General features: G+C 37.4%; 1 protein-coding gene across 1 annotated transcript in view; it reads left to right on the forward strand.

Annotated features, from left to right (window-relative positions):
• The first annotated feature begins 923 nt into the window (after positions 1–923).
• Positions 924–20834, forward strand: part of tmtops2b (teleost multiple tissue opsin 2b) — a 56901-nt gene continuing 36990 nt past the window's right edge. The window contains exon 1 of the mRNA XM_051906995.1: positions 924–1766. Coding sequence (XP_051762955.1) covers positions 1397–1766 — 370 coding nt within the window. The 5' untranslated portion in view covers positions 924–1396. The remainder of the gene's footprint in view (positions 1767–20834) is intronic.

The following is a 20834-nucleotide window of genomic DNA, read 5'->3' on the forward strand; positions in this document are numbered from 1 at the left end:
CTCATGTGAGTGACAGGTTGTCTTGCAGACAAGAAAACCTCAAATGCCTGCAACCTTTATATATTGATATGTCTATGGCTGATCTGTGCTCAAAATTTAAAGGGATAGTACACCTAAAATTCTATAATCATTCTATTATGATTTACCTATTTAAACGCTGTCTCTGTCTCAAATGCATTTTTTCATGATCATGTGATTACTTTTTTTCACTGACACCAACGGAAATAAAAAGACTGACATGGTTTAAAAGCTGTTGCTGTCCAATCTTTCCCAATCAGAATGATGTCTTAAAATGCACATGCACTAAATTTCCCAGGGGGCATCGAACCCCCCAAGCAAACTCACTTTTTGGACATTGGTATTTCTAAAACCCTGTGTATGGCCATGCCTCTTTCTCATTCCCCTTTACATCGACAGCTATGTAAAATGGGTAAAAGCGTATCCATCTGGTAGTAATCTCTGCAGAAGGCTTTAGTCCCCAGTCAGCAATAGCCATTTAGAATGTGATTCTGATCCCTGACAATTTGAGCTCCCTGGGGGATGAAATATGTGAACAGATGTAGGGACTGCATGTGATATAATTGTATGCAAATACTTATTTTATTATTAGTTATGTACATAAAGTTGAAATAAAATTCTGTTTTTTCTGTTACTTGATTAATGTTTAAAGCACTAGACCTATTTAGATTTTACCACTCATGGTGCTGATACTGTGCACGTCAGTAATTGTTCATGGAAAGAGTTTAATTGACTTCAGTTCTGTTTTACCACCTGTATCATCATGGTGGCTAATATTTTAAGGTATAGAGCATAATTTAGTTGTTCAAGTAGGTTGGTGTGTTAGTCCGGTCTCTCTCTCGTGACGTCAAGATGCCTTTATATTACACGCCTGTTGCGCGTCCAGCAAAGCTCGCGCACTCGGCTGGAATACAGAACGACGCGTACCGATGCAGAGCTGGGACTGAGAAGGGAACGTTTTGCCTCTAGGATGCAATGCGTATAGACAAATGAAGTAGCACGTTATCGGACATCAAACGGTCAACATTAATTTACCACAATACGTTGCTGCGACACGTAGGCTACTGACCTTGTGAAAAACTAATAGTAGTTCAAAAAGTCAGATATATGTCATGGGTTCCTTAATGAGGAGTACTGTCTAACCGGTATTTAGATAGTCAGTTTGCTTGTCTCTTTTGAGCGTCAAGCGTTCAACAGTGCAAAGTGCTCTCAAAGGTGAAGCTCGCTGTCAAATGAGAATCATCATCATTATCATCTGTAGCCTACTAATTGAATCATGATGCTGATGCGCCGGAGTACGCTGAGGTGTTCATTGAAGGAGTCTTACCTTAAAAAATCCAGCACTGACTCATTATAACTTTTCTAAGTATTCCTAAGGATGTTTTCCGAGCAGGCTGACTTAAACTACAGCTTTAACATGAGCGAAGAAGACCGGTTAACTCTTCTGGACGAGGACTGGAGCGACTCGCCGGTGGAGACGCTCTCTCGCGCGGGCTTCATCGCCCTGTCCGTGTTCCTGGGATTCATAATGACTTTCGGCTTTTTCAACAACTTTATTGTATTAGTTCTCTTCTGTAAGTTCAAGACGCTCCGGACGCCGGTTAACATGCTGCTTCTGAACATTAGCGTCAGTGACATGCTGGTGTGTATGTTCGGGACGACCCTGAGCTTCGCGTCCAGTGTGCGGGGACGGTGGCTGCTCGGACGGCACGGCTGCATGTGGTACGGCTTCATCAACTCCTGCTTCGGTACGTACCAAAACAAAATATTAACCAGCTCCATTTCGAAACTTTACAGTGTCCCCCCCCCACACGTTATAAGTGGTACATTTTTCGAATATCTAGCATATAAAACTATACAATTAATGTAAAAACTGTAGTTTTGTGCTTTCGTTAAGCTGGCTGTTTATGTTTCCTTTCATAAAAACCATTGTTACAAACACAAGATTATTGTGACTAGGCTACTGAAAATATTCGATTCAATCACCAGAACACAACAAATCATCTTTCCATATGGTAATGTCAACAATCAGTCAATTCAATGCAAAATGTTTCAAATCACTTTTATATTTATACAGTTGGTAGAGGCTTTTATACAATTCAAGGTATACTTTTTTATCAGTAGGCTATATATATATATATATATATATATATGCATTCCCTTGGAATCGAACCAATGATCTTTCCATGCTCTGTTTCAGCTACATGACAATCACCCTTGTCACAGTCATCACATTAGAAAAAACACTTACATATCCAAGTTGACATACAATCCATAATGTTTATATTATCTACTCAGTGTTGTCAAAAAGTATGATCAATGAAGATATCATAAATCACTTCCATGAGGTTTTTTGTCAGTTCCAACAGCAGAGCAGGGTATACCAACAATACTGTTATTAACAAGAATTGTGAAACATTATTTACACAGTAATGGCTGAATATCTTTCTAATGCATATTGTGCAGTCCTCCTGTGGTCTTCTCAGTAAAATCTGACTGAAATAAGACTTTTAAAAAAGTGTAAAATTATATCTTAAAAATAGCATTAAAATATTTGAAACAAGACGATAGTAGAAAAAGACCACATACTTATCACTAAGATAAATGACCTGAGATTTTTCCTCTTCCCATGGTTCTACCCACATTGATGTCCCTGATGTCTGGACCTCTGTATTTTTTCCGAGGTGTATATTAAAAGTTGTGAAATAATCGCCTATATATAGAAAGATATTATACAACACCAAGATTACCACCTTTCTCATCTGAGCAATTTCAAAATGACTGAGATGGTCAATCAAATCAAAGAAGGCTTGCATTACCATTACTTTTTACAGAGGCAGAGTGTGAATTCTAGCACAACGCTTCAGTTTTAATAGCCAAAGAGTGAAGTTGCAATGGTCTTTTCTTCCCTAATGTGATGTATATCTGAGTGAAACGAGTTCTTGAACAAGAAAAATGTTTTTCTTGACTGTTACAAGGGTGATTGTCATATAGCTGAAACAGTAGAGCATGGCCCTAGCAATGGCAAGGCCATTGGTTTGATTCCCAGGGAATGCATATACTGATTAAAAAAAAGTATACCTTGAATTGTATAAAAGCCTTTACCAACTGCATAAATATAAATGTGATTTGAAACAAAAGTGTAAAATTTGGTAAGAACCCCAGTTCAGATTTAATGTAAACTTAATTTAAGTAGAAATGAAAATACTAAAATATGTACAACAATCTTTCCATTTCGAGTATTTTGGATAAATTGGTACATTAATGCGATAAACCCACTTTCACTATTTCACACTTACATATAATCAGATATAGTATAAAATATGCATAAAATAAGCACTGGCTAATAATGCTAATAATGGTATTTTATGAAATTTTTAATGCAATTTAATGCAATCTTCTGCTTTAAAACTTTGTTTTAAAACTTTTGCACATAATGTATATAGCATATTCGATATATAGATAAATTCACTATTTTTGTTTTCATACACAGTTTACACATATGTTTGGAGAACAACATTGGGCAGGATGTGAAATAATGTTTTTTTTTTTTTTTCAATAAATAAAATAAAATAAAATCAGGCATAAATTCCAATCGTTCATTTAATTAAAGTAACAATAGATCAGTTAATCAATGAATTGATTATCAAAATAATCATTAATTGCCACCCTACTCACATCATCTTTAAAAAATATCTATTGGAACTGGGATGCACAATTACAGATGCTTTACTAAGAAAAATGTTGAGTTTACTTATTTTGTTTAACAATGAAGTAACAATGAAGCTATCAACTTTTGTACTCGCATTAGGAGTTCATGCTAAGTAGCCTACTTGTAAATTTTTCCTTTAGATTCGTTGCTGAATCTACAACATACAACTTCTTCAAACTATGGCTAAAGCTTTTAAACTAAAATAACTTCTAAGATGGACTAGGGGATTTTCTGACTATTCTGTATTCCTGTAGCTCAAACAGCATGGTGATGGGGCATTAGTCTAATTACAAGTGAATGCATGAACTGATAAAATGTGTAGTTTGAATACAACGTAAGATGCTTTGGATAAAAGTCTCTCCCTGCTATGAATTAATATTATTGCATCTACATCACTATAATGGAAATGTACAGGGGGTTATCAGTCAGGAAGGATGTTAGCTAAATTATATCAAGAAAGCCTCAAGGGAAAAACTAGACTGGCAGTCAAAAAAAAAAAAGAGAGAGAGAGAGAGAAAGAGAGAAAAAAGAATTATATTATAGAAAATGACAAGCTGTGTGAGGCTTCCACCACAAGCTGGAGATCATAATAACTATATTATCTAAACATATGTATCTGTTTGCATGTGCTGCAGTATCTTAATGATGTTATTTGGTCTGGAGGCTGTGCATTCTGTGATGGTATTGGCCTTCTAGCTATATAGAGGTGAAAAGAATAGGACCTACCGCATTTTTTGATGATCTAAATACTACAATAGGTGATCTGTTTTACAAAACTAATAACCTCAAGACTGGCAAATGGCCCAACCTTCACTGCTTGGTGTCTATGTGTGTGGGATACACTGCACGATTTTAGCAGTCCTATAAGATCATCACTTTATCACACTGAATACGTGGATCTATTAAACTTGGGTACGACATGCGTGTAGACCAGTGGTTCCCAAACTTTTTAGAGTGCAGTACCCCCTGAGGCATTGACCATCCTTCTGTGTACCCCCTCTCTTCCACTTAGACTGCACCTTTTCCATTAAGGGACCATATTTGCCCCCTAAATTGACTTTCCAGTGCATTTATTATCTTTATAAATACCTTTACAACATTAATAATATTTAAAAAAAAAAAAAAAAAAAGAAAGAGAAAAAAAAAAAAGTTCAATAGAGAAACATGCAATGATGATAAAAATGTAAAAATAAGTGATTAATTTACATACTAAACCAGCCAGTAGGTGGCGGTAGTCTTAATGCGTGAATCACCGAGTCATTCGTTCATTCAGTAACGAAGCAAGTGGCTGTATTTATGAATGAATCATTGAATCAATGACTTTCATGAACGATTCATTCAAACAGTTTCATTCACGAAACACTGCTGTGTCTGTAGTAGTCCTGCTGTGGCTTTCGTTGGAACTATTATTTTGTTGCAAAATAGAGTAAATACTGACAATACTGTGAAGAACATCACTTAATATTACCCTTTTGTTTGTTGAACTGTTCTATAAAATCAATGTCACATTTGCAAACATGTGGATATTTGGATTTGCATTCTTGCTCATGTAATTTTATCAACATTAAAAACAAGAACTCACAAAAGGTATTTTGTATCAAGAGTTTGAATCTTAAATTGATCTCTATGCACCTTCTGTGGCAGGATATATGTTTTTCATGCTAGTAAGTGCTAAATCTACAGGTACATTGTCGAGAACGGCAGTAATGTAGCGCGATCTGCTAAGGCAGCAGACTTTGACGTAACCTATGAACACCCAAATGCACGCTGCTTATAGAAATAGATTTAGTCAGTTTGACCGCAAAAGATGTGGTATTTTGATTGGATGTCATGTATTTACGGCATTGTGCCATGAAATACATGCTCGGTTTTAATGTTATTTAAAGATTGGGAAGAATTAAATGAACGACAAAACTCAGCATTTTGTTCGCGTACCCCCTCTGTCACGTCACGTACGCGTACCCCAGTTTGGGAACCGCTGATGTAGACTGTACGATGATGACACCTTTTGACTCGTAGGCTACGATGCAAGTTTCTATAGAAGAATAAAATGTCATCAGCATGCGCTAGTGGTTAACTAAAAGACCATGTTGAATCACACTGTGGCAGTTGTAGTTTTTATGTGTGCTAAAAAACAAAACAAAAAGGAAGCGGCGAAAGAACAAGGAAAAGAGCTTGAGGTAATCAGTTTTAAGTTTTAGCGCCAATTTTTATTGGCTGGTCAGTAGACGTAGGTCGTAGCAGCAAACACACTGTGCGTTGATCATGCTGAATTTCTGACACTGTCAGAAAACTATCGTAGGCTATCTTTGGTCGCAAGACCGGGAACACGGCCGTCTTTGAACCTCTCTCACTGTACGACATAGGACCACCGATTAAGAGCCACGATTACAGAAATCGCCACGATTGTTTCACGATGGCCATCTTTCGTCTGGGACAGCCAAAAATCGTGCAGTGTATATCCCGGGCTTTATAGGAGAACTCTTGGATGGAGAAAACTTTCGATGATGTTTACGCTATAGCAAGAGAGAAAATATATGACAGACACATACAGTACATGATCTGTTCAATGCTTCTTTCTTCTGCCATCTTTCCCTGTCATTCAGACGAGTCATGTTTTTCTTTATGTTTATCGCAGCAGTTTATTTCCCCAAGGTTAACTGTGTTTATTAGGAAACAGTTTATTAATATTTAATATAGACATGCATGAATATTTATTAGATATGGCAATAGTTCAAATGGCAAGAAGCTGTGCTTTGTCACAGTGGTTTATGCTTTATTAGTAGATTCTGCAGAGGCTGCAGCTTTGACTATGTCAAAGATTGCATTTTGAGGAATAGATTCCCATCTGAAATGTAGGCTATTTAAGCAACGTGTTGCATGAATAGTAATGTAACAAAAAAAGGAATGCTTTCTATTGCAAGGTTTGTGATAAGAATATAATTTTATAAAATGCATCCTTGAAGGCTTCAGTTTACGACTTCAAACAGACAAGTGTCTGGATGCATATGCACAGGCACACAGATTTTCATAACTCATAACATGAATAGCCTGCTGTAAAGGCCATGTTATCTCACTGGAGCTGTATAGAAGCAGGTGGAATATACAAATCAGACAGCGAATCATTTCAGTTTCAGTCATCCTCATCCTCAGCTCTATTTCTCTGAGCTTCTCATCCCTTTTGTCAGTCTGAATTTTCCACCTCTCAAGCTAAAACGCAGAGGTAGCTTGCTGCATGTGTAATTTTGTTATTTTACAGCTGGTGGTCTTTGGTGTGCTGAGTAAGTTAAACCATTAATTCATTGGAAGAGAAAACACCCAAGCCAATTTTCAATTTAAATTTTGACTCCAGCTTTAGTGGTTCTGATGAAGGTTAATTGCCTGCAGATTTTTTTTTTTCTGCTCTGACAACAATTTCAACAAATAAGTATGTAAATAAGGGAAAAAATCAAGATGTGTCCCAAAGACCTTCTTGTATGTGAAACTAGTTTAATGGGGCTTTTACACTGGGTGCATTTTCTGCAGCCCGAGTCCGAGCGTGATTCTTCCCGGTGCCCCCCGCAGCATTGGTCTGGTTTCACATTTTTCTCAACTTGATTCTATCCAACCCTGATGCATTTGTGTTCATCTTACATTGTGTTTTTTTTTATTAATGTGGTGCTATTATGCACAGCAGAGTGAACAACACTTTGGGTTACTGTATGTGTGTCGCATGAAGGCGGCTTTCTGCTGTTTGCAAATGGACTCTTTTAAGGAGACAGCGAATTGCAAGCCATTCATTCATTTACATGTGTTTTGTAGAACTAATGATGTCGTCATGGGCTAAATTGCATGCGCAGGTTACTTTACTTCCTGAACAAGTGTGCACCTGAGTCCGAGTTGCTTTTACATTCACGTGAATCGCACCACAGTTCCAGTGCAACTGAACTCAGACCACATCCTACACACTCTAAAAAATGTTGGGTTGAAAATGGACAAACCCAGCGATTGGGTTGTTTTGACCCAGTGGTTGGGTTAAATGTTTGCCCAACGTGATGGGCAGTTTTATTTAACCCAACTATTGCTTAAAAATTACTATATGGCTGGCTTAAAATGAACCCAAAATAGGTTGGGAATTAAAAATCAGACACATAATTACTAGAGACAACAATAATAATCAAAAGGTGAACATTTATTAATAAGCAATTTAATAAATGTTTATTGTTTAATTATTATGCATTAAACATATTAATAAATGTTCATTTCCAACACATTTTGGGTTCATTTTAAGCAAGCAATACAGTAATTTTTAAACAATAGTGGAGTTAAAAGAACCCAATACCTGGGTTTGTCCATTTTCAACCCAACTTGGGTTGTTTTTAAACCCATCATTTTTTAGAGTGCAGGTAGTCTCGGGTTTGGTAACCTGGTGCGTTCCCCGGTCCGCATGACATCTTTCACATTTTTTCATGCAAACTGCGCCCTGTTTCAAACTGAACTGCCAGCAACACACATTCGTGGGGTTTTGTTTCTGAATGACTCAGTGTTTTGAACAAATCAGTTGAGTTCATGAGTTCACACTTACAAATGATTAGATAGAGTAAAAGAGTATGCATATTTGGCTTGCTGTCTGGGAAATGGCTCCGAGCTCGGAATGTGGCCCAAACCCAGAGTACTCCCCCGTATCTTTGTGAGTGTGAGGAGACGGGGTGGTAGAGGGATGCAGAAAAAACTGTCAAGGATATATTCACCCAATATTCAATATTCTCCAACAAGCAATATGTTACCCTGCTTAAAAATCCAGCATTGCTGGTCACCAGTATAAGATATGTATTCCATGCTAGGATGAGCACGGGATGCTGGTTGTTGCTGGTTTGCTGGTCCCGAACATGGGAAGTGGGAGTGCTGGTGGACCAGCTACATCAGCTCAGTTTTGCTTGAGAGCAGCATGACTATGCTGGTCCACCAGCTAGACCAGCACTGTACCGGCTCTTGTATAAACCAGCCTGGACCAACATGGAATTCATGCTGTACTTATTCATGCTGTACTCATTCACAAAGTACTTATTCAAAAGTACTCACATAAAGAGTATGTGATTTTTGAAAACCTGAATGAATGAGTGTTTTGAACAAATTGGTTGAGAATGATTCAAATGATTTACTCATAAAGACGGGCATTTGTCGCCACCTACTGGTGTAATGATGCTGAAAGAGTGACTAAAAAAATCTACACTGATACTTACTTGACACTCTGTATGGAACAAACATAGACAAGCGGAATGGTACAGAGAGTGAAAATTCCCAGTGCTTTTGGACTGTTATATTAGTGATTATGGAAATCTGCTTGATATTTGAGAACCCGAAACCAACTTACTTAAATGTCTCTTAAAAATAATTAAAATGCAGCTTTGAAAGTAGAATGTGAGTAGTCAAGCTGACACCTAGATGAATATATTTACTTTGCAGAAACACAACAGTATATTTATCCTCACGCTTCATCTGTGAGGTGTCAAATTTGACACGTTTGCATATATGTGTTAATTAAGTGAATCTCCTGTACTCACTTTCCTTGTTGCTTTAAATGTATATTTAATTTAAAATGCTTAAAATCAAACCAACCAAATACTACATGTTATGTTCATAAGCAGAATTGTGTTGGGACTACTATTTTGAAGTGATGAGTAAACAAAATGGATGAAGTACACTACTCCTATCGCGTGTGCTTCATTGTTTTGGTCACACTTTAGTTTAGGGTCCAATTCTCACTATTAACTAACTATTAACTATGACTTTTGCCTCAATAAATTCCTAATGACTGCTTATTAATAGTTATTAAGGTAATTGTTAAAGGGGACCTATAATCCCTTTTACAAGATGTAATATAAGTCTCTGGTGTCCCCAGAATGTGTCTGTAAAGTTTCAGCTCAAAATACCCCACAGATCATTTATTATAGCTTGTCAAATTTCCCCTTGTATGAGAAACAAATCTTTTGTTTCGAATCAGTGGTTCGGAGTGTGTATCAAACTGCCAAAGTCACCCCCCCAGTGGTGAACCATTGAAATTTCGAAACACTTATGATGTAATGAATCCTCGTTTACTGAAATCACATGACTTAGGCAGTTTGATACGCGCTCTGAACCACTGATTCGAAACAAAAGATTCGTAAAGCTTCGACGCTTCATGAAGCAGTGTTTTGAAATCACCTGTCACTAGATATTGTTGAATATTGTCATTGTTTTGTATTCTCGTCGCTTCATAACATTAAGGTTGAACCACTGTAGTCACATGAACTGTTTTAAATATGTCTTTAGTAGCTTTCTGGACATTGAAAGTGTTAATTGTCTTGCTGGCAATACAGGACTCACTGAGTCATCGGATTCTATGAAAAATATCTTGATTTGTGCTCCAAAGATGATCGAAGGTCTTACGGGTGTAGAACAACATGAGGGTGAGTAATAATGACAGAATAATATTTTTGGGTGAACTAACCCTTTAAATGCAAATGAGCTGCTGCTCCCATCCACTTTCCAGAAGAGGGCGGAGCTTTAACAGCTTGCCTTCGGTTGCTCAACAACAAAGCTGGAGAATCTCACGCAGCCAAAATGACCATTGTCAGTAATGGTGTTCAGCCTTACATTGTTCAAACTGTTGTTGGACACTAATGGAGAGACTCAGGAAGAAGTTACAACTTATAGAATCAGTCTGGATGTTTCTGAATGGTTAGTGGATAAATGTATGTAGTTGCTGTCTTATTTGCAAACTTTTGTGCGAAAATTCATCATTGAATTGACCCTTGTTTGTGTAGCAGTCTGGCATAAAATGACGGCAAGGCAACAACACTCTACAACAGCAACTCTTCCTCTTCTCTAAAGCAGCCCAACATAGCCTCACCCCCTTTGTTGCATGTTCTCAGGGGCAGGGTTAATGTAAATTTTAAGGTTAGTGATGTCACTAACCCGGGAAGAAGCTCGTTGTAGTCCCTACCAGCCACTTGTTGTTGTCCTTAAACAGAAAATTCTTTAAAAGAAAATATCTCCCTTTGCATTGAACTTTGAGCGTCTTAACTTTGCAGACATTGTTTATGCTCAAACAGCAACATTACATACTAACTGTAGCACACTAACATGTAGAGTATGGTCAAGCAGAATAAGGCATTAATATGTGCTTTATAAGTACTAATAAACAGCCAATATCCTAATAATATGCATGCTAATAAGCAACTACTTAATAGTGAGAATTGGACCCTAAACTAAAGTGTTTCATTGTTTTATAACTCCTGACAGATACCACACTATACTTTAGTGCTTCTTTTTATCTTTTTTTACAATCAATTTATTTAATTAATCTTTTCCTGTTCTTTAATTTCTTCATTTTCTTCTCCCATGTATTTCTTTGATTTCTAACCAGTTTCTATCTTTGTTTTTAATGACTGATCCTGTACATTTGTGCAGCTCTTCAGTCATTCAGAACCAAGGGTCTGCTAGTAGAGATTATATGTGCTGGAGAATGAGTACTGAATGTCAGAAGAGTCATCAGACTAATTAATGTCTCTAATTCCACTCACAGATGGTCAGCCATGGAGACAAATCTGAACACAGACTCAAAACACTCTGTACAGCACCTCTTCATTATAACCTTCACCATTGGGTTTGAGTTTTCAATGAGTGTAGGTTGATTATAACTGCTGGTCACGTTTTGATTTTGGCAGAGGCTATTTGCACAAGGTGCAATAGATGCTATTTACACTATGTGTATTTTCAGTGTAAAGTGTTAAGTGTAAATAGTAGTCAGATGTTATTTATACTTAGTGCAAATAGTGGAACATACTATTTGCACCTCAGTGTATTGTAGTATATTATAAAACTGTATGCAATGATAACAGCATATACAGTATACATAATTATATTTATTAAAATCATAAATGGATGCTGCCTTATTTAGACATTACTTACTGTAACAAGAGTTATAAAGATGTGGTATAGCCCAGTATTCATGAAATTAGGAAAGGATCTTTTTGATATGCAACATGATTCATTAAACAGTATATAATACAAAATGCAAAGTTCAAACAGCATATAATACAACATGATGTTCTGGAGCTGTGTATATTCATGCTAGGGTGGTTTATCCATGAATTAATTGGGAAAAGCCATTCTCATGTTTATTATTTGTTTTAGTCTTTCCTCTGCCTGTGTTGTTAAACATGTAGCCATTCTTCCCCATGGCATATCTTTGATGCCATGGAAGGTGTCATAGTTTCCTTGCTAGTGTCTGCAGGGGGAATAAAAATGTAATAATGGTCTGTGGGAGACCAGAATTCTAGATGCTGCTTGGCCTTTGATTGATACAATGTGGGGTATATGAGGTCTTACAACTCCCAGGTGGACTATTTATTAAATATAGCAAACAATTATGTCTTTCTGATCTGATATGCGAAAGGGAAAAGGGAGAATAATACATTTGGAAAACTTCACCTCACCGTAACCTTAATTTTCCATGCCACTGCTTCAGTTATTAGCAGGATTTCTTTTGTACTTTTGTCTGGCTCAATCAGACAATGGTGGGAGGATTTAGTGTAAACAGCCTCTGCCAACAAGGCGGGCTATATTGCACTTGGTGTCAATAGACGTGAATGGTTTGATCCTTGCAAGAAACCATCATTATGAAACTGATCAAGGAACACAAATCTTAAGTAGTTGATAATATTTAATAATATATTTCATTAATATTAACAGCAGGTCTATTAGGCTGCATTTACACTGCAAGACACAGTGTATAGATCATATATTTTGATACATGCCTTTTTGTCCCATCTGTTCACAACTGTTTACATTAATAACTTGTTTTAGAATAAAAATATCTAAACATCTTTAGAACAAATTATTTTTTTTTCTTTTTACCGTTTTAAGCATGAAATGAACCAAACAAATGCAATATGAAATAAGCTATAAGGATGTTAATATTTTACTAATATGATGATACTGGGTTTGTTTTGATATTACAGGAAACAAAACTGAAACAAAATATATATTTTTACTGCATAAAAAAAACTATTGTCTGACATCATTAATAGTTAATAACATAAAAAGCTTTCTTCTCGTTCGACTTACAAAACCTGACACTGCTAAAGTGCGCTTGTATTTAAAAAAAAAAAAAAAAAAGATTTTCATTTCAAATGATTTTCCAGTCGATGGGCCATGGAAAATGACAATCATGAGACAAGACATCCTTGCTGTTATTGAACATGCTTCTAGTCTTCCAAAAGCAGCATATTCATTATTAATCTTATATCCTTACCAATATTATATTTTAATGCCATTTCAATTAGTTTTGTAAAATATAAAGATAAAATGCCTGAATGACTTTTACTTAAGCTTAATTCTCAAGGGTGGCATTTAACTTTAAATGTGTTTTGAATGAGTTTTGAATCTTGAACACTTGGTCCCTGGAGTGTGCGCGAGAAATAGCATATGCACATTCAAAGCTCATGCTGGCTAAAGAAGTTTTCCCAGGTGTCCTCCATTATGGGTTGCATTAACAATGCCAGAGGACTTATTCTTATAGTGCAGGAAGACCATTTACATTTCTGGTGTACCAGGGAACTCCTGAGACAACACATCATTTAACCCTTTATTGACCTGGTTATTTACTACCCTCCCCATCATTAGTTCCACATCAACCTTCTCAGTATTCCCCAATCTATTCATTATAACCAATATAAAATATAATTGATTAAAAAATAAGATCATAAAATAATAATTGGTTGTTTTTTTTCTTTTTCTTTTTTTTTGCAAAAAGTGTATAAGGTTGCTTGTGGCCCAAGGTATGTAATAGTGAAAGTATAATGGAATCTCTGATGACTCAATAAGTGCAATTCACCTTTATTCCTCAAGGTGGCAATGTCTGATACACAATGATGATGTGATGTTTTTACTTATAATTACCGCATTTACATTACATTTAATCATTTAGCAGACCCTTTTATCCAAATCGACTTACAAATGAGGAGATCATTAGAAGCAATAGAAGCAATCAACAATAGGGCAACAATATGCAAGTGCTGTGACAAGTCCCAGTTAGTCTAGCACAGTAGGCCTTCACGTAGCAAGGTGTTTTTTTTTTTTTTTTTTAATAAATAGAATAGAAATAGAATAGTATAGTAAGTGTTAGTATTAATGGGTCAAGTGAAAAAGATGCGTCGTTAGCCATTTCTTGAAAGTGGCTAAAAACTCAGCTGCTCAGGTTGAGTTTGGCAGGTCATTCCACCATCAGGGAATAGTCCAGGTAAAGGTCAGTGAAAGTGATTTTGTGCCTCTTTGGGATGGCACCACAAGGCACCATTCAGTTGCAGAACACAAACTTCTGGAGGGCATATTAAGTCTAAAGTAGTGAGTTTAGGTATGGGGGTGCAGAGCCAGTGGTTGCTCTGTAGGAAAATATCAGTGCCTTGAATTTGATGCGAGTGGCTATTGGCAACCAGTGCAAATTGATGAAGAGCGGTGTGACATGCGCTCTCTTCGGCTCGTTAAAGATCACTCTCGCTGCTGCATTCTGGATCAGTTGCAGAGGTTTGACAGTACATGCTGAAAGGCCAGCCAAGAGAGCCTTACAATAGTCCAGTCTGGAAAGAACAAGAGCTTGGACAAGGAGTTGTGTAGCATGCTCTGATAAGAAGGGCCTGATCTTCCTTATGTTCTATAATGCAAATCTGTAGGGCTCGGCTGCTCTAGAAATGTGCTCTGTGAAGTTTAACTGACCATCAGTTACAACTCTGAGCTTGAGGTTCCATTGGTGTCCTGGAAGAAGTTATGGATGACGAACCTTGCTGAATGGAGAAGTTGTGATGAAGTGTTGGGTTGGCCAGGATCACAAGCAGCTCTGTCTTTGCAAGGTTGGGTGTAGGTGGTGGTCCTTCATCTAGTCCGAAATGTCTGTCTGTCAGGCTGAGATGCGAGCAGCTACCGTCGGATTATCTGGCTGGAATGAGAGGTAGACTTGTGTGTCATCAGCATAGCAGTGATAGGAAAATCCAAGTTTCTGAATGACAGATCCTAGTGACATCATGGAGAAAAGAAGTGGTCCAAGCACTGAGCCCTGAGGCACCCCAGTAGCTAAATGTTGTGACTTAGACACCTCCCTCCTCCAGGACACCCTGAAGCGCCTACCTGAGATCCATCGCGGTCAAATTTGAATTCCATGCCCACCCAGAGTGACTGAGTGGGCCTCGTCCACCTTCACCCAGAGACACTCTGGGTGGGCATAGAATTGAAATTCCACCGCGGTGGAAGTATGGATGGATGGAAACCTCCAGGCTGGTTTTGTCAAAGTGCATCCCAGGCAGGACGCACCATCCTGGGCACTCTAGACTTAGACAAAATAACACAGACCAGAGAACCAGGCAGTCAGAGCGAGGGTCTGGCATGCCTCAGGCCGGAGAGAGTGTGCCATCTTGGGCACCCTAGGGTCGAAAGACACCCTGGAGGAATTTCCTCCTCGAAAGTGCAAATTGGCAAAGTTTGGGTGAACCTCCATGCTCCCCGACCCATTCTCCCAGCCCGGCTAGGGTGGCTCGTTCCCGATCAAAGTCACATCTGTGCGCCTTATGGCTGGTGGTTGTGAGCACAGAGTGGTGTAATCGGGCCATCACAGTGTTGGGGAGGAGAAGACAAAAATGGACTTAGAAAATATTCAACACGGACTAAGAACCAGGCAGTCAGAGGGAGGGTCTGGCATGCCTCAGGCCGGAGAGAGTGCGCCGTCTTGGGCACCCTAGGAGCGAAAGACACCCTGGAGGAATTTCCTCCTCGAAAAATGACTAGGTAAGACCTGAACCCATGGAGTGTGGTTTCTGAGATTGTCCATTGTCATGAGGGTTGACAAGAGAATCTGGTTAAATGTGTCAAAAGCAGCAGACAGATCCAGCAAGATGAGTACTGATGATTTGGAAGCTACACTTGCCAGTCTCAGAGCTTCAATAACCAAGAGCAAGGCAGTCTTGGTTGAGTGGCTGCTTTTGAAGCCAGACTGGTTGTTGTCCAGGAGGTTGTTCTGTGTGAGAAAGGCTGAACATGACTCACTCATGTGTCTTAGCAATGAATGGTAGAAGAGATACTGGTCTTTATAGTTTTCTAAACGTTGTGGATTTAGAGTGGGTTCCCCTTTCCATGCATCCCCCACTTTGGCAAGTGGGGCATAAATGACATACCCAAAATAAAAAGGTTGCTGCACATAAGCCATTCTGAATAGACACATAACCAACATATATTTAGAAATCCAAAACTTGAGAGTTTACAGTTCAAGACTCAGAATTACTCAGACTGTTATTAATATGGGGATATATAAGCTAAAACATAAAAATAAAAATGTTAAGAATATTTTTTAAACATATTAAAAAAATTTGTGGTTGTGGTGTAGCAACTTAGAAACACAATGAAGCCACGAGTCTGCTCATGCTTTATTTCAAATCTGAGGATATTATCTCTAACACTATGAATTTAATGAAACATTTTCTAAGACCATGTCATGTGTGTTTTTAGAGAAGGCTAATAAAAGGCTGCAGGTGCATTAGAGCTACAATTAGCATCAAGCTACATAATATAGCCTAATTTGTACGATTAATACTATGCTTTTACTCAAACTCACTTTAAACCACCAACAAGTGTGTGCAATAACTTCCATTTGCAATCTAATGTGGGTTTTGTCATGTTATGTTGTTGAAATATGTTATTTATAGCCTTTTATAAGAATCGCTGCACCTGCCTAGAATTTCTCAGGTAATCCTTTTATTGTTATGAAAATAAGCCAAATCACATACAAATCATTTACTACCTTAATGATGTGTTTATTAGCTTCATGTTTCATGAGTAGAAACATTTTTCTGTGTACGAACCAACTGTGGAAGTGTAATGGAAGTTCGTCATCGGAAGAGACAGGGTGGGTTATGAATGTGTAATATAAGTGCGTATGTGCAGTGATTGATCTTCCTCTGAATCATAACAGTGATCGCAGAAGAGTAAACACAGGCAGACAGCGCTGGTAAATCAGTGAAAAATTAATAGAAATGATGATTCTGTCTAAAAAAAATTAAGTAAATGTGTAAATATATCAATATTTCCAGATATGAGCACATTTGGACTAAAAGCCCTAGTGAATGTTGTTCAGTGAAGCTATGTGAACACAATAAAACACAAACTGGAGCAGACGTGACTGAATATGAATGTGTGTTGTTATTCTATTCAAAGTATCAAAAATTACAGATGATTATTTTGCACTCCTGACATAAATTAAGAAATTAATGTCACTGCAACCGAGTTTTATCATAAACAGTAGTCAAATATCGAATCTGGAGCCTTAAATCTTTGTAATGATACTCAGTTTGTCCAGATCAAGTAAGAGTTTGATGTTTTAACGTGAAGTGAATGTTGAACGACAATAATCTGGGGCCGCCGGCGATGTAAAGCATGTAAAGGGGTTTAAGCAGGGATATCTGAGCCTGCTTAAATGCTGTGCAGGTACCAGTGTGAAGAGTGAGAGAGTGAGTGCAGGTACAACTGAAGGAGAAATGGCTTGAAGGAGATGAGTGGGGACAGGATCAAGCGGACAGGTAGTAGGGTCATTGGAAAGGATAAGTTTGGAGACTTCTGCCTCAGAAAGCGGAGAGGAGGGGAGAGTGTGCGTGTTTGCCGTTTGTCAGTTTGTAGTGTGGAGAATTGCCCACTGATAATTGTTGTTTTATTTATGAAGAATGTGGCAAAGTTGTCAGCTGTTAGAGTTGAGGAAGGAGGGGGAAGAGGAGAACAAAGAAGAGAGGAAAAGGTTTTGAAAAGCATGCAAGAGTCAGAAGAAGTCTTAATTTTGTTGTGGTAGATTGCTGTTTTAGCAGTGGAGACATTTTCAGAGAAGGAAAAGAGAAGTGACTGATACAAACTAAAGTCAGTGGGATCTTTTGATTTGTGGCACTTTCTAGAAAGTAAGTAGGTAAAATTTTATTTATATAACAATTTTAAAGCTGCAACGCACAAAGTGCTTTACACAATATAAGAACACAATCATTAAGAATACGTTCATGAAGAACTATACACAATAAATTAACAAACAAAATGTAATAAAAATATAAAATATCAAAACCCAGAACACACAAAAAGACATCACAAAATACTAAAAGCATGTCTATAGAAATAAGTTTTTAAATGACATTTAAAAATAGACACACATTCAGCAGATAATATCCACTGGCATTCCACAACTTTGGAGCCCTTACTGAATGCTCTGTCTTTAGTTTTATATTTTATTCTTGGAACAGCCAGCAATTTGTTAAAAGAAGATCTAAGACATCTCACTGTTTCATAAGGTTTCAATAGCTCAGCTAAATACATAGGTGCCAAACCATTTAAGGCTTTGTATGTCAACGATAAAATCTGAAAATCACTCCTAAAATGAGAAGGGAACCAATGTAAAGAAACTAAAATGATTCAATAACTTTGTTTGTGTCAATAGACTGGCAGCAGCATTCTGTACTAGTTGTAAACATGATAAAGTACAACGATTTAAAGAGGAAAACAAGGCATTACATCAAAACACGATGAACGAAAAGCATGAAAAAGCGCCTTACCTTGGAAATATTTCTTAACTGATAAAAACAAGACTGAACCAACTTCTTATCACGATATTAAAAATTCAAAATAAACACCCAAATTTCGAACTACCTGCTTAATTTAGGAAAAGACTTATTAAGCTCAATCTGATTTTTACTCGAGCTCTGACCCATTTTTGCAGTTTTATCAGTGTTGAAATGCAGAATGTTTTAGGCCATCCATTTTTTTAAATGTTAAACATGCTTGAAGGACATCCAGACTAGTCATGTTCTTGGAACTCATTGATAAATATAACTGTAGGTCATCTGCAGTGAAAATTAATATTATGTTTTTGAATCACAGAGCCAAGAGTAAGCATGTAAATTGAAAACAGAATTGTTCCCAACAATTGGTCCCCTCTCTGAAACCCCAGCCCGTGTCTTTCAGTGTATTAATTAAAATAGACAGTTGCTGAATGTACTGGGGAAAGCAGCTCTGACGATTACAGTGATGATAGTAAAAAGCATCTGCTCAAATTGAACCCTTCCAAGTTCCAAAAGATAACGAAATATGCTTTATGTTATTAACAAACGTGTGTGTGTGTTTGTGTGTGCACGCGTTTTTGTGATTTATGTGGACAAAAATTTGTATAATGACATGGGTATTACACTGGTATTACGACGTAAACATGAAATATGAGGACATTTCATGAGTCCTCATATTTAAAATAGTTTTAAAAACATACTAAACAATGTTTTATTAAAAATGTAAAAATGCAGAATGTTTTGTGTGATGGGTAGGTTTAGGTGTAGGGGTAGTGTAGGGGGATAAAATGTACAGTTTGTACAGTATAAAAACCATTACGCCTATGGAATGTCCTCACTTTGATAGCAAAACAAACCTGTGTGTGTGTGTGCGCGTGTGCGTGTGCGTGCATGTCTGTGTGTGATTGTGTGTGTGTGTACATGTTTTTCTATCCCAGTGGGGACTTCAACCTGAATGCACACAGACTCGTGGGGACTAAATTGAGGTCCTCATGGGGAAACGAGCTTATAAATCATACAGAATGAGTGTTTTTGAAAATGTAAAAATGCAGAAAGTTTTCTGTGATGGGTAGGTTTAGGGGTAAGGTTAGTATAAGGGGACATACAGTTTGTACAGTTAAAAAACCATAATGTCTATGGAGAGTCCCCACAAACATAGTGGCCCAGACGTGTGTGTGTGCTGTGCAATTTATTGGCTCAGTTCCTAGAGAATTGTGACAGCCATCAAATATTGTGCTTCATCCTCGTGCCTCTGTTATTCTGTGGGTCACTGCTTGTCAAATGAATTTTCCTTTCTCCTGTCAGTTCATATTAGAATAAGTTCTTTCTGTGCTCTGTACACATCCCTCCCTGCCTTGTCTAATGGAGTTTGAGCCAACTTCTTTTTTTTTCTCTCTCTTTTTTTTTTTTTTTTGCTTTATCGTCATGTTAATTACACTGCAAACCTGACCTTGCCAAGGTTCTGTCACTCCGGTTGGTCATATTCTTAGTTTGGAGACAGAACCCTGACACGGATGTCCTTGTGTGAGGGTGTGCTCTCTCATCCACGTTGTGTGTTCGGGACAGGTTGTTTGGATCCTGGCACTCCCGTCTGGTTTAGTTTCAGTTTACTGTTGGTATCTGGATACATGTTTTGTCTACACGTTCTCAGCCCCAAGTCATCAAATTTGAACACTTGGTCAGGTCCCTTTAGACGCCACTTTTTAATGCACTGGGTACCCCTTTAGTGTCATTTTTCGATGTGAATTTTCTATGTGGTACTCAATTGCTTTCAGTTGTTTGTCAAATCAAGACGCATTTAATTCTTTGCATGCATTTGTAAAAGTAGAAATGATTTTTATAATTTTGGAGCACCTAACCCCACCCCTACCCTAAACCTACCCACTTCTCAACAATATAAAGCACGTAACAGGCAAATAAAAGTACAGGAAAAAAAAAAAAAAAAACTTTATAAAAGTATTACAAACAACTTGTGTTGCACTGTAAATCTTTTTAAGCCATATGATATCTTTATGTGAAGAACAGAGTGGAACTTAAAGGGTTATTTAACCCAAAAATGAAATTTCTTTCATTAATTACTCACCCTCATTCCAAACCTGTAAGACCTTCGTTCATCTTTGGAACACAAATTAAGTATTTTTGATAATATCCAAGAGGTTTTTTTTATCTCCCATCGAAAGCAACGAAATTACCACATTCAAGGACAAGAAAAGTAGTAAAAACGTCGTTAAAATGGTCAACGTGACTACAGTGGTTCAACCTTAATGTTATAAAGTGACTTTTTGTGCACTAAAACAAAATTACTTTATAACGACTTTGTTCAACCAATAATGAGTAGGCGTTCTGACGTAGAACACGGAAAACTGCACTGTCTATACAGCGTAAATAGCGTAGGAGAATGACAGGGTAGAGAAGAGATTGTTGAATAAAGTTGTTTTTTTGTTTTGTTTTTGCACACAAAAAGTATTATCGTCGCAATATTGTGAAATATTATAATTTAAAATTTA

The sequence above is a fragment of the Ctenopharyngodon idella genome, chromosome 9 (genome assembly GCF_019924925.1).
Source record: "Ctenopharyngodon idella isolate HZGC_01 chromosome 9, HZGC01, whole genome shotgun sequence".
NCBI classification, from domain to species: domain Eukaryota; kingdom Metazoa; phylum Chordata; class Actinopteri; order Cypriniformes; family Xenocyprididae; genus Ctenopharyngodon; species Ctenopharyngodon idella.